At 45.9% G+C, this 14,650-nt stretch overlaps 1 protein-coding gene across 10 annotated transcripts in view; it reads right to left on the reverse strand.

The window, feature by feature from the left end:
- neo1a (neogenin 1a) overlaps positions 1-14,650 on the reverse strand; it is a 115,851-nt gene that overhangs the window by 64,753 nt on the left and 36,448 nt on the right. For all 10 annotated transcript variants that reach the window (XM_047041244.1, XM_047041237.1, XM_047041242.1 and 7 more), the window contains exon 2: positions 5,846-6,166. In XM_047041244.1, coding sequence (XP_046897200.1) covers positions 5,846-6,166 — 321 coding nt within the window. The remainder of the gene's footprint in view (positions 1-5,845; positions 6,167-14,650) is intronic.

Raw genomic sequence — 14,650 nt, forward strand, 5'->3', positions numbered from 1 at the left:
GCAAGTGGCTTCCAAGCCCTCGCTAACACCTGTGAGGTTGCTGTGGCAACCTAATGTAAACAGACCCCCCCCATCCTCCCCTCTCCCCATCCCATTACTTGCGACAATGACAGGTGTTCGCAAACAGAGCAGCAAAATGCCCTTTTACAATGAAAATCCATCCATGTGGCTGTTACACTTGACATGATTCTGGTTCCACCCAGGCAGCTCCCCCTCGAAAGGAACCGAAACTGTGGCAGCCAAATGCACACACGTCCGCACGCACTGAAGTGGATGTTCAAGCACGTACATCCCATGTTCATATGCACATCCATGTTTTAACAAACATAATTTGCTCATGCATGCGCGTACACAAACACAGCAGCATGTGTAAACACCCAGGCAGGGTCATTAAAACCCATGTGAAGGGGAGCAGCTGCCTGGAGAGCAGTGATACAGCCCTCCCTCCGTCAAGTTTCCTACCCGGACCATTCATCTCATACATTTGTAAACAAAAACTAAATAGAGTCTGTTAGCGGAATCCACGGCTCCCTGCAGAGGGCTCCTTTCCTCCATCACTTCCTGATGTCTCCTGTCACCCTCTCGCCATTTCATCCAATCTCAGTTTCCCTCCCTCCTATCCCTGATCATTCCCCATCTCTTGGTGACATGAGAATCAAGGTAATAAAACATCACTTTGACCCTGAACTCACTTCCAGGTTCAGGGCCATTCGTCACCAAGATGACCCCCATGGTTTCTCCCTGAGACTGTCACGCCGCAACATGTCAACAGTCGTTAATAAAGGTTTCACATTTCAAGTGGAGCTGTTGTCCAGATTGGGGCTGGATCGTAACCAGTGGAAAAAAAAATCAAACCTGGGTCCATTTTGGGGGATATGGAGCACTAGCATTTCGAACTGCATTTTTGTTCCGAAGCAACAATGGATGGGAGGAGCGAGGGGATAAGGCTTGAAGGAGCCTCAGAAACAGGTAAAGGATGACACGGTTGATTTGTTTCTTTGGAGGCTGCAGTTTCAAACGTGAGCTCCTGCTCCTGTACAGAGGGCTGTTTGTTTGCAGTGTTTGTGTTTTACGACTCGGGCGCAGGTCACTGTGCAGCTGTGAAATGGGGTTGTGTAAAAAGAGTGAGGGCTGAAGGGAAGGGGGGGGAAGAAGGAGAGATAGAATGAGGAGGAGGGGGATTGAAGAAAAATGACGAGATGTGGGAGTAGAGGATGGTAAAGTGACGTGCGTGGGGAGGGGGAGAGAGAGAGTAAGGGAGATAGTGGGGAGAGAGAGGCAGGGAGATAGAGGGGAGAGAGAGGCAAGGAGATAGAGTGGTGAGAGAGGCAGGGAGAAAGAGGGGAGAGAGAGAGAGAGGTATAGGGAGTGTGAAATGAAACACTGATTGATTGAGAGGGAGGGATCCAGACAGCTCAGGGTACAGCTCAGACCGAGGAGACGGGTCACCGCTGGAATGAGAGGAGAGGGAGGGGCGGCGGTGAGTGTGTAGAAATATGGGTGTGTGGGTGTGTGTGTGTGTGTATCTGGAAAGTCGCCAGCCAATCCTGCTACATCCCACATAGTGTGTAGTTGGAAACAGACGGGGCTTTGAGATAACAGTCATGTCTTAGCCCTGGATCATCCATTTGTCTGTGTGTGTGTGTGTGTGTGTAGACATGCCTGTGTGTGTGTGTCCACTTTCACGGAACTTGGACACCATTTAACCACTCCCCTCACACCTCCACCCAATGGGAACACAGACGCCTCTATGTCCCCAATCAGTTTCCACACATCCCATCCTTCGCTATTTCCACTTGCTACAGCCGTGACAATACCGCCGTGACAAAAAACAGGAACAAGAATGTCCAACACGCAGACACTACCGCAAACTGCCAATGGTGACAACACCTCTAAACACATACCTGACCATTTCATCTGGTCAGCAGTCAGATGGCTCTCTGGATTAGGCCTGTTGGTGAGCAGCTGAAGAGCCTAAAAGAGCCTAGATATACAGGAGTGAGAAAACCCCGTCAAGAAATCAAACACTTAAACACAGTGGACACAGTGCAAATGATCGAAACCGATAATGGCATGCGAGTAGTTCACGACAACGGAAAAGATGTTAAAAGCACGATGCCTGTATGTAGCTCTTACTGTAACATAACAAATTTACACATTCCTTATTTTGGGGTAATCTGTCACGCCTGATAAAATGAAGGCAAATGAAAGCAACTGGCTATCTTTATGAAGGAGGGAAAACACAGACAGGGACAGTGGTGCTCTATCCACCCTAAACATTACGGGGTGTTGAGCTCTATAACATGAGAATAACAAGATACAGCACATCAAACAGGGGATTTAAGACTCTCTCCAGGCATACACATGTACAAGAGGGAGAGGAAGTAAATCCTTCAGAAGCTTCCCACTGAATATATCACAGGTGTGAGTGGAGCTAAATGTGACATTTCTGACACGCACAGAGTCAACGATAATCTACACTGCTGCTGGTGGTTGGGGAGGGGGTGGGACTTTTTTGTGGATATGTTGTCTGGAAGGCTTTGTGTATGAGAGAGAGAGAAAGTAAGACTAGCACAGCACAGGTCAGAAAACCGACAAACAAGAGAGGCAGAGAGACACACACACACCTCTTGCCGACTCATGTCAAGACACAGTAATGAGGAAGGGATGGAGAAAGGAAGAGAACAGAGGGAATCGGGGGTGAGGGGGGGGCAGAGTGGGAGCAGACAGGGAGGAGTGAGATTCTCATTACGCGCTTCTCGTCCTCTACCCTCCAGACCCCCCTCTCCACCCCCTCGGTCATCCTCTCGCTCGCCCCTTCCTCTGCTTCTCTCTTGGACACCGACTGAATACATATGATCTTGCTCGGCCGGGAGAAGCCACACCCCCTGCTGTTTCTGTGCCTGTGTGTGTGTGTGTGTGTGGGGGTGGTTGGGTGCACACGAAACACGCTGAAAAGAAGGGAGGGGATGGAGAGACATGGGAGAAAGATGGAACAGAGAGAGGAAAGAAATGAGAAAGAGAGACAGACGGATGACAAGGGAGCGGCGAAGAGGAAGGGTGGTATCAGACGAAATGAGGAGAGGTGGAGGTGAGGGAGAGAGAGGAGGCTCGATGGAAGCGAGGGCAACAGCACAGGCAGAGAGATGATCAAACGACTGGAGACGAGGAGGGGGAAAACCAAAAGAATTGAGGGGAAGGGAAGAGGAACAAGGAGGAGGCAGGACGCGGAGGAAGAAGAGCGAGGTGAGAAGAGAAACAGCAGAGGGATGGGAGAGAGACCGCGGGGGGGAAAGGAGGAGAGGGACAGGGTATAGGGAGGCGAGATGGCGAGTGTGTCACAGAAAGGAAGAGAGAAAAAGGTCACAGTAAAAGCACGAGTGCAGGCACAAGAGACAGGGGAGGGTGTGCAGGGCGGGGAGGCGGGCAAGATCACCTCCTACAGTGTTTCCCACAGATTAGAAAACTAATTGTGGCGGGGAGGGGTGGGGTTGTCAAACGGGGGGGGGGGGGGGGGGTCGTAATAATTCCTTCGTTAACAATTCGTTACACAGTTAATTTGTTAATAATTTGTTACATTAAATATTAATCCAAAATGATTCACACCTTCACAAAATTTACAACAACTAACATATCATTTCTGCATTATGCATGTAGCAACGCTAGTGCTAAACAACTATTTAACTGGTCGGCTCCATGACGCCGGGTAAGTAGCTAGCTCTTGAGACTTCTCACCAAAAGACCGAAGGGGAAACTTCGAGTACTGCAAGTCGCTCTGGATAAGAGCGTCTGCTAGATGACTAAATGTAAATGTGAGTAAGGTACCTAGCGAAAAGTAGCCTCAACTTTCCTCGACTTATAGCTACGGCACTAATGCTGAAGGCTAGCTGATTTAGCTGTCGGTCTTACTAGAACGGCATATGTATGCATTGTTGCTAACGTGTGCTGACGTTGTGACTGTGCATATGTGAGAAAGACGCATGAGTGACAGAGAGACGGAGGGAGAGCAGGGGAAAGGAAATGCAGCTGAACGAATACGCTGCGTGTTTTAACCTAAATAGCGATAAAAAAAATGTTTTTTTACGAAACGCAATATGTGGCGGCCGGTGTTGATTCTGTGGCGCACCGCCACACATTAGTCTATGTGTGGGAAACACTGTCCTATGGACGGATCAGGAACACGTCTCTAGGACATCAATCACTGATATTACCCCCACCACCCCCGACCCCCCCCCGCCCATCGCTCCAGTTTCCAGGCCAATTGCTGCGTAATGGCCTGTTCCCACTACGTCGCAATTAACCTTTTTATTGTCCACCTGCCAGCGAGCCAGAGAGGGATCATTGCCCCGCATACAGGGATGTGTGGCTGCATGCGGATGCGTTCAAGACGGTGGAGCGGGGTTGTGCACACGTGTGGACACTGGACAGGTGATAACACTTCCATGTGGGATGCATCCGTGTGAGTGGGAATTAGTCTCAGAGGGTGTTCTCGTAGGTGCATGTGTGTGTGTGTATGAGAGTGACGTCAAGTCATAAAAAGACATAAAATTGGCAGATGAAATGAATTTGATCTAACATCGTTTGATAGTTCACCCTGGAGGATTTCACAGACTCGGTTTCATCGTTTCATAGTGCGATCTGATCTCTTAGCTGGTTCCCGGACACATTAAACATGCATAGGGTTCAACGACGCAGATTTACTATGTGCAATTGACCTGTGAATCTTCTCAAGCTCCAATTGCTGCCACACGAGCAAACTTTCAAAACCCATCACTTCACCCCCCCGGAACACACTTAACTATCACTAAACACATGATGCATGTGCACTCACACTAGAGGATGGATGTGTCGACACACACACACACTAATACTCTCTCACTCTCCTCCCTTTTCCTCTCACACATGTCCAGTGAAGCCTGTCCTATCCCGAGGAAGACCATATTGATTTGCCGGTGTGACCTAAGAGGTCAGTAGATTTCCCATGATGATAGTCCTGGGTCGCTATGTGATGGAGTAGAGTGTTATGGGGGCGGGGGAGCAGTGTGGATCTGCACCACTTACGGCCATATCAGTAGACGGCACACAACCTGAGGTCTGACGCTACCACTGTCTACCACAGTCCTTTATAACCAATGTCCGAATTAATTAAATAGCTAATGCTATGCTACAGCTATGCTAAAACTCCTAAGCATGATTGTAGTGGGCCACTGTCTTGGGGGCAGGTAAAAGATCAAACATTCTATTTATTTTGGAATACCTACTTTTCTCGACAAAGTGCTAAAAAATGTAATGCATACACAAAGTATTACAAGCCTGCAAGTTCATCATAACACCGTTCACCTCCAGTTATTTAAAGTTTCTTTCCGCCACCCTAGTTGGCAGCACACTGTCTCATTAGTGTTCTTCTCTTAAAGGTTATGACAAGACAAACTGTCAGGGTGACAAGGAGTGGGACTTGGCTTCAGACACTTCAGATTTTCACACACCCACTCATTCTTTTATTGTCTCAAACAGGCCTAAAGCTAAGGGGAGACCAGGTTCTCTGGTTCTTTCTACCCTACAGAGCCGGGCAGGGGGAGAACATGATCATGTTTTTACACTCCTCCCTCCAGCTGCAAATTGAATTTCAGGGCTCAGACCAGACTCAAAGCACCTTATAATCCTTCCACCTTTCAAAATACAAGTCATGTGACAGTGAACAGAGAAACACTACCAATCCTTGCAAGCATTTCTTTTTTTGTTTATTCCACACTTTGACCTGCTATGGAATCATTTGACCATAACCATACACAAGAAACTAGCAGGGGAAAATGCATGCGAGTATGTCAAACATGAGTCTTCCCACCTGCTACAGAGAGACGGGCCGTGCGGCTGGCAATGGTCCCCAGGTTGTCGATGGTGGCCATGCACTGGTAGGTGCCCTCATCTGGCTTGTTGTGCTTGGAGTGCACCACCGCCGAGATGAGCAGCGAGCCGTCAGGCAGCACGCGCCGCCGCTCGTCCGATGCCAGGCTCAAGAAGGTGCCGTCCTTCTTCCACTCCACCCGCGCCGGCGTGGCTGCCTCGCTGTGGGCAGAGCAGTTGAGCAGAGCTGCAGCGCCCCGGATGGCAAGCGTGTCCTGTGGCTCCACCGAGAACCAGAACGGGCTGAAGGGTTCCGCCACACCTTGAGGAACAACGAAAGAAGAGAAGCTAGGCTTGAGACCTTTATAGCTCTACAAACAATAGGAACGGGATGTAAAAAATACAAGATTATAATACAAGGAAAAACACATCACAACTTTTCTAAATGGATCGTCGCTAGTCCCTTCTGGAGATTTCCAAATGGCTTTTCATTACCAAAGCTAAGCCAAAGTAACCCCAATGGAGAACACTGGCTGATAGACAGGGACAGACAAATATAAGAAGTTGGTTTTATGATGAGAGGAGAGGGAGGGGAAGGATATAGAATTTTGTTGAAATTTATTTTTCTTTGCTTAATGGCCAAACTCCCTGCCAGGGATGGAGCCAAAGTAAAAATGAGTCTAATTGCTTTGCATTTGTCCTCATCCATAATTCAAAAACGCTGAACTCCAGAGTCATACGGTGGTATTGTTTAGATAAATAACACCAATTATCAGTTCCACAGAGATGGGTGAGAGAAATAGAGGGGGTCTGCAGGAATTTTTATAATGTAACAAAAAGAAGAGTAAAATAAATGTCTGAATGTTAAATGTAGTTTAATGTATGCTCACTCTGTTCCAAGAATGTGTCAAGTCTCCTGAGAGTGAGAGCGAGAGCAGAAGAGAGAATGAGACAGAGAGATGAGGACTATGGCCTTCTACTATTTAACTTCTAGAAGGTCATTTCTCTCTCAAGGGACCAGATCCCAAAAAGGAGATCCACAACAGGAAGAAATGCATGGATATTCATTAGGAGTGGCTACACAACCACATTCCAACCCAGTACGGCAAAGGCAACAACAGATTCCTTGCATCTTACCACTGGCCCACATTCGCCACCTTTTGAACCGTGTACACTGTCTGCGGTTGCCAACCACTGACATTCTTTTTGAACCATTCTCATGCTAAACTTTGCAGAGTAGCGTAAGGTTAGATCACGGTCATGAGGTTGTGTCCTCAGGCCTCCTGACAGAAGTCAGCCCAAGGCCCTCAGCAGCACCCTGAATCCAGTCCAGTCTCACAACTGGCAGGCTACTGTTGTTGTTGGCTGCCGTTCGGCTAAATCCTCTCTGCCTCTTTATTGCTGTGTTTAGAATATGATAAAAAGGTCCTGGCAAACTGTGGGGATGAACAGAGATTAAATGAGGTAAGCTATGAGAACGGAAAGATTTCGATCGAAGGGTGAAGTGAGTGTTGTTCACCTATGGTCGTAAAAGAGTATATTTTGTGATACGCTTTTTTGTTCCAAAGTGTTAGGATGAAACACGATGGCTTGTGATGACTACTTTTCTTTGTGTGCAAAATTTAATGGCACTGGACATTTTTTTATTGTAACTTTGGAAACAAACAAAGAATGGGTCAGTGCTGCTTGTACTGAAGCAAAGGTTGGAACTCAAATCAATCCATCTAAAGGTCCACGGTGGCCATTTTGGCCAGAACGGTGACACACCCACAGCCTGTGTTTCACCAGGAGTGTGTGTGTGACTGTGTGTGTGTGTGACAGATGGAGAGAGACCTGCGTAGAGCTCCTGTGAGGGGAGTTGGGCCGTGGACACCATCGCATGCTCAATCATCTCTGTCTTTAGCTGCTGTTGGAAGGATGTGGGCCATCCTAAGCCCAAACCCTACGTACCCTGAGCCAAAATTGCCATTTTTTATTGGTTCTCCAACAGACCAAGAAGGCTGGGAGGCTCAAAGGCCCTCAAGCATTTCTCTGCACCAAAATGGCCATCATCGGATGCTTTCCAACAGAGAGAGATAAGGGGTGGAGGGGAGGGGCCTTGAACCTAAATGGCCGCCTTTGCAGAGTGTAACAGCAGGACCTCAGAGAGACAGGTCAGCTGTGCCCTGTCAGCTTCCCGGCACAGACACAACATCCCCAGTCAGCAGAGCGGAGGCCACCGGAAGCGGAGGGGGATGTTGCCCCGCGGTTCCCCCCCCCCCCCCCCCCCCCCCCCCCGTTGCCCTTCTTTCTCAGCCTGACACACTCATCTAAAGTCATTCATCTCCAAGCCAAAGCCCTGCTGCTACCACCGGGCATGATGTGAGGACAGGAGGGATAACTGCTGCCACTCGACAATCACAGCGGCAGCATGGCTAGCCTCGCCAAGCTCTCACTCTGGCAGAGCAGGAACACTGCAGTGCATTGCCATATGACACCAATGAGCATTGGCCTAATCTCAACACTGGCTATGAAGAGCTGTGGGTCATTTTAAAGTGATGGTGAAGATGAGTGGCATGTTTGTAGCATCTGCTCCTATTTGTGAAATAACTATTTAAAAATTGCCTCACGTATGAGCCAGTGGTGCAGACATTACAAGAGGACAGCCAACATTTTGGATGCCAGAACCACTTTTCTACCCTATTGTAAATGTCGAGATCTCTCCTGTGTTTTGGCAATGACGACATTGTGCTATATTTAGCCAGGGCATCAAGGTAAGGATATTAGAACATGTTACAATTTTTGGGGGGAATTCCTTTGGGTCCTAACAACAAAGTAAAAACAAAGCCCAAATATCTCTATAAAACTCCAGACTTGTGGCATAAGCATTTTTCTCTTTCCAGATCCTGTTTACAATGAAACCAACAGATTTTTTTCTTGATCATTAAAGGTTAATGAGCCCAAATGTTGGAGGAAGAAAATTTGAAAGTAGCTTGCAAATGCAAATACAACATATAAAACAAACTCAGTTCTTCACCAATATGAATAACTTATCTGTTGCTTCTTCGTATTTTTCTTATAGCAATCTAAGATGATTTGTGTTAAAGGAAGTGTTTCTTCATAGAACACACACAACGTGACTAGGATCCAAGATAGGATGGAGTGAAGAAAAGTACCCAGTCGGGCAGAGAAGGCCATGTGTTCATCCTGGCTCTGTCACCTGCCCTATTATTTGTATGTCACCTTGGATAGGGTCTGGTCAATAAATACAAGTTCAATGTAAATAGGTACTGCACCATCAAAAACTGTCTCTGCAAGAGAAATACACTGTCGTTTGAACAAATTGCAAGACAAATGCACACATTTTGGAGATTTGTGCCAGTGAGACACATGCTTTCAGGGACAACATTTTAGTCAGGGTGTGTGTGTGTGTGTGTGTGTGTGTGTGTGTGTGTGTGTGTGTGTGTGTGTTTGTGTGTGTGTGTGTGTGTGCGTGCGAGCATCGTTATACGGTGCTAAAGTGTCAAATGTTTGGGTAAAATATTATGATCAATTAAATTCAAATTCAATGTGATCAATCTCTGCAAATCTGTAGGCTGCACAAGCTAAACACGAGAACACTGACAGGCCTACTGAAGGCTTTGAAGAATACATTTTTCAGTCAAATGTATTAAGTGGGTGAGATTCTCACACAAGCACATGGCCTTTTGGATAGAGTGAATATCCATCCGTACTTTCCTCAATTGATAAAGGAAGACGACCCCCCCTGGTGTTGCTCTATTGAGTCCAGGGCAGTCTGACCTTCACAAAAATCAACAGTCTCAGCAACAACATTTCCCACAGTGGGTCTGGTGGAATATAGATGTGAAATATGCCTGTCATAGGTAAAAGGGAGACATTCACAGATAATCTTCTTCTACAATAAACAGGCGCTTCTTTCTTCTTGTCTTCATCTTTCCATCACAGCATCTTCCTCTTTTTGTCTCTTTGTCTCTCTGCCTACCGTGTCAGTGTCTTTTGCAGTGGAAATTCTTCTCACTCTCTCTCAATCTTTCATGTCTGGCCACCTCCACCCTGTTAGCCGCTCTCTCTCCCCCTCTCCCCCCCCTCTCTCCTTCTCCCTCTCCCCCTCTCTGTCCAACCTTTTCAGTCATCTCTATCCCACTTGTTTTCAAGACCATCTGTCATCAGGAAACACGTCAGAGAAATAACTGATCTGGAGAGAAAACTTAAGGTGGGGGATGGGTTGGCTTACAGAATAGCTAGCTGGCTTCATATACAATTAAGTAAAAACTGTATCAAGGGAACTAGAAAACAATCCCTAACAAGGAATATATTTTGTGTGGTATATTTCAATGCTCTTGGCAGTTGAAGCTTGAGGCTTGCATTACAGGAAAAGAGTAGCTCTACTGTAAAATATACTGTACATGTATACTGTAGAAATGCCAACATTTACTACTACTATCTACTTTCAACCACTATCAAAAGTCTATTGATCATCCATAAGGCTTTTCAAAACGTTGGCAGATTGAAAGACCTATTAATAACAATCAGTCTTATGCTTTGACTGCCAGAATGGATGCGCTTGAGGTGAAGGAATAAGGGCAAGCTATTCACTACGACACAGTGAATTTTAAAATCTGCCATGGTTTATTACAACACATTCTGAGGACAACTAACTGATACTCGAGGGAAGAAGAAAGGTATGAGTACTGACTGAAAATAATGTAAGAACCTAAATACATAGCTAGATTGGCTAGTAGTGTAAAATCGCAGCTGCCTATCAAATTAATTGGTTTGCTAGTTAGTCAATTCAAATTACATTTGAATGTTAAGAGAAAAACTAAATACTTCGTTTAACAATTTACTGCACTGAAACAAGGTTTATTCAAAATCAAATGTCAACTTGCTTGATGAATCAAGAATCTAACCATGATCCCAAGAATCCAAAATCCGAGTCATGAGATTGGTACCCCTAACAAGTTCTCTTCTTGTTCAATTAATTCAAGTGTTGTTCTCTGGTGCCAGTGTACCCGGCTGACTTTCCCTTCAGCAGGGTGCCTCCCAGGCTTGGAGGATTCAGATACGGTAGGAACCCGTTTGTTGTGGAAGACGTTCTCTAAATGTTATGATAGCTGTTGAGGAGGAGTGGGCGTTGGGTAGCCAAGGCATAAAAGGTTGGACAAAATGATTGGTATGCCCAGCCATGGTGGCTTTAACAGGGTTGGAAAGGGTTCAACTGGCAGATTATAGAAGGAAACAATCCAATATTCAAAGCTCCGTCATCATGTCGACTAGCTGCTAAGCCTAAACCTGTGGCCTTCCAGACAAAAACAGGACTGAGGTGGGTTGCAACTACATAGGTTGACATAAAAAGGCACTGGGGAGAGATGGCTGTTCTAAACATCTGCATTTGCAAGACAGCTCTAAAAGCAGTGGGGATGGCAAAGTGAAGCTCCCTGCAGCTAAATGGACACCCCAATGGATACAGTAGGTGACCCGCAATATCACATCGGACCTCTGTAATTTAATCAGGGAAGCAGTAGGAAGATAATGAAACAAAGTGCTCCATTTACAGACATGACAACATATACCACAGGGAAGACAAACAACATGGACTGCACATTCACATCTGTGTGTCTTTAGCTGGGGGCAAAGGAGCACTATACGATGGACAAGAAAGCACATAACTATTAGTGCATGGACCAAGAGTTGCCCCCGAGCTATAGGGAGGAGCCCACCAAAGAGCTACTAAATGAAATGATGGTGACAGAAACGTACTTGATGACTGGGGCCACAGCACGAGAGAAGATGGAAGGGGGTTAGCAAAGGAAGGGAGAGTAAAGGCAAGAATATGGGAAACTAGGTAACGAGACACGTGTGGGAGGTGGGGGGGGTATGTGAAAATTGCATGTTAGTGAGGGAGAGAGCAAGACTGAGAGAGAGCGAGAGAGAGAGAGAGAGAGAGAGAGAGAGAGAGAGCGAGAGAGAGAGAGAGAGCGAGAGAGAGACAGAGAGAACAACCTCTGATGTCGGCAGGATTAGAGTGCATCTCTGTCCCTACCTGATAGCAAATCCCTGGTGTATCCTAGTAATTTAAAACCGGCGAGTCCCACTCATTGGACATGGACACCTCTCCCCTCAACTGGACAAGGTAATTAACCACTCTGATGGAGGCTCACGGTACTCCTCTCTTTCAGCCATCAAATGAAGCCTGCTTGGCTGTGCTGAAGGACTGGGCCATTGTAACAACAGCACACCCAAACCAAGTGAGAGACAGACCAAGTGGAGACTTAATGTGCAGGAATCTCACTCAGTTTTAAAGGTAACAGAAAAAGGCACGCTATTAAGATTGGTTGTAAGATGGGTTTTAACACATAACCCATAAAAGCACTGATTTTCTTTTAACTTTGCCTCAACCTTTCCAATTGTCAATGAAAACATGATGTGCCCAACACTACACTATGGCTTCATATGCAATTAGAAGCACTTTCATAGTAAGAAAGGCCTTTAAAAGGTGAACACTGGAACTGAAGCTGTCAGACATGGTAACAAACCACAGCGAAACTACTACTATGAAAACGATATAGGCAGTCGTTAACACAACTGAAGTAGAACCCAGACACTTAGCATTAGCATCCCATACAACACACAAGACAAAGTCTGTGGAAACAATCGCATTCTTATTCCTCACGTGCAGTGATGTTTCATCCAAGAATCTGGCAGAGAATGAAACAGACAGTCAGACACAACCTCAGACAGCAAGTCATTTGAACCAAGGTGGCCTGGCATGATAAAACAAACTGGATTAATAAATAAAGGGGTTGCTCCGAGGCTATGGGGAGGCACAGTAGGGGAGCTGCCTCAGCAGGTGGGTTGGGATTGGAGGACAGCAGTGTCTGACGGGTAGTGATGATGATGCTGATGAATGATGGCTCTCTTTAATTTATGAATATAGGAATAGTAGGTGATGAAAGATCAGTAAAACGTGGATATGGACGTGGAACACGTAAAATATTCTAATTACATAGTTCTGAAGAACAGCATGAAATGCCGACTTATTTAACCTCCCACTAGATGCCACGATTATTATTACTCACAATTCCAGAACATACTGGCAAAGCATGTGAATTAGCATGTCAGGCCAGGAAGAGATCCACATGCCGGGCAAATTGAGCAGCGATCCAATAGTTCCCATCCTCAGAACTACAATAGATGAGATAATCGACTGGGAAAGGAACGGACATTCGTCTTGATTTTTCCTCCTTCAGTAGAAAGAAAAATTATGAGATTGTAATGAGATATCCAATGGATTTCTTTAATAAAATACAATATTGCTGTCTCTTAGCTTTGCCCTTTCACAATTATATACAAACACACACACACAGAGAGAGAGACAGAGAGAGACAGAGAGAGACAGAGAGAGACAGAGAGAGACAGAGAGAGACAGACAGACAGACAGACAGACAGACAGACAGACAGAGACAGAGAGAGAGAGAGAGAGAGAGAGAGAGAGAGAGAGAGAGAGAGAGAGAGAGAGAGAGAGAGAGAGAGAGAGAGAGAGAGAGAGAGAGAGAGAGAGAGAGAGAGACAAATGTGGAATATATATGGAAATGAGTTGCAAGTTATGACAGATTTGCTCAACCTCATATTTTCAAGTTGCTAATGAACTTTTAGTTTGTAAAAATGGTTCAATTGAAATAAGTAGAATTTAATTTAATTTAGTGAGCAAGTGTCAAAACCCGGGGATTAAACGCTCAGACACTTCACCGAAGGGGCTGTACACCGTGAGTCAACTATTCTCATGAAACCAGAAAAGAAGATGCCTTTCTGCCTTAGAAGTTAATGTAAACCAGAACACAAAAAATGGGAAGACCAACATTTCGGGAGTCCGGTTTGTCTCTACTTGTTCCTCTGAGTGGCAGTGTTTGAGGATTCTGAGGCAGCAGCTAGTAAGGGGGGCCTGGGAGCCTTCTTCTGATAGAGGAGCAGCGGGTCGCTGCATGTTTGCAGTGATTTGAAGGAAACCATTTAACACTGGAGCACAAGACAGATCAAAGGCTTGCAAGAGCTGGGAGTCGGGGGTGGGAGACTCTATAACCAATTTACTTGAAACCGGATGCTCACTTGCTCATTTCTCTCAACCCCCAAAAAAGACAGTAAAAATAACTTTGGCCAAAACACACATGGTGGTAATAGAAGCAAGAGGTGGTATGGGATGCTATAATAAGGCTGTACAGTAATAAAGGCTAAGTGTGGTTAGAAAGGTTAAGTACTTGCATCAGGCGCACAGTTAAACAACTAGCCTGGCAACCAGACAAATCTGCAATGTTTTATTTGCTCTGGCAGATGGGTCTCTCCATTCAGACAGATTTCCACCCGGCCTGGATTGTGTCGGGCCAATCACTACTGTTAATGTAATATGGGGCAGGTTTGATTTAGTGACTGTACAGAGGAGCACTGTTGAGCATTAGCAAATTGGTCTGGCAAGGTCAGGCTATCGGACATCATCAGGGAGGCATATGAGCATGGGGGAGGCTTCACAATACTGAGACAGACAGGTTCTGTTTGGAGTTACAAACTAGGCTAGTCAGCCTTACCATGGCACTGCAACCTATTATTTCATCATCTGCTTCGCGAGCAAAGCAATTATCTATTTGTTTGGGGCAAAAAGGTCAAGAGTGTTGTTTCATCTAAAAGTTAAGCCTTTGCTTAACCTCTTCCTTTGCTTAAATGTGTACTCTGCAGAACCCCCTGATGAACCATACTGCCATTTTCTTCATCTGAGAAACTATTAAACACAGTGCATCTTTTGCAACCCATTCCA

This window comes from Hypomesus transpacificus, chromosome 19 (assembly GCF_021917145.1).
Source record: "Hypomesus transpacificus isolate Combined female chromosome 19, fHypTra1, whole genome shotgun sequence".
Classification (NCBI taxonomy): Eukaryota; Metazoa; Chordata; class Actinopteri; order Osmeriformes; family Osmeridae; genus Hypomesus; species Hypomesus transpacificus.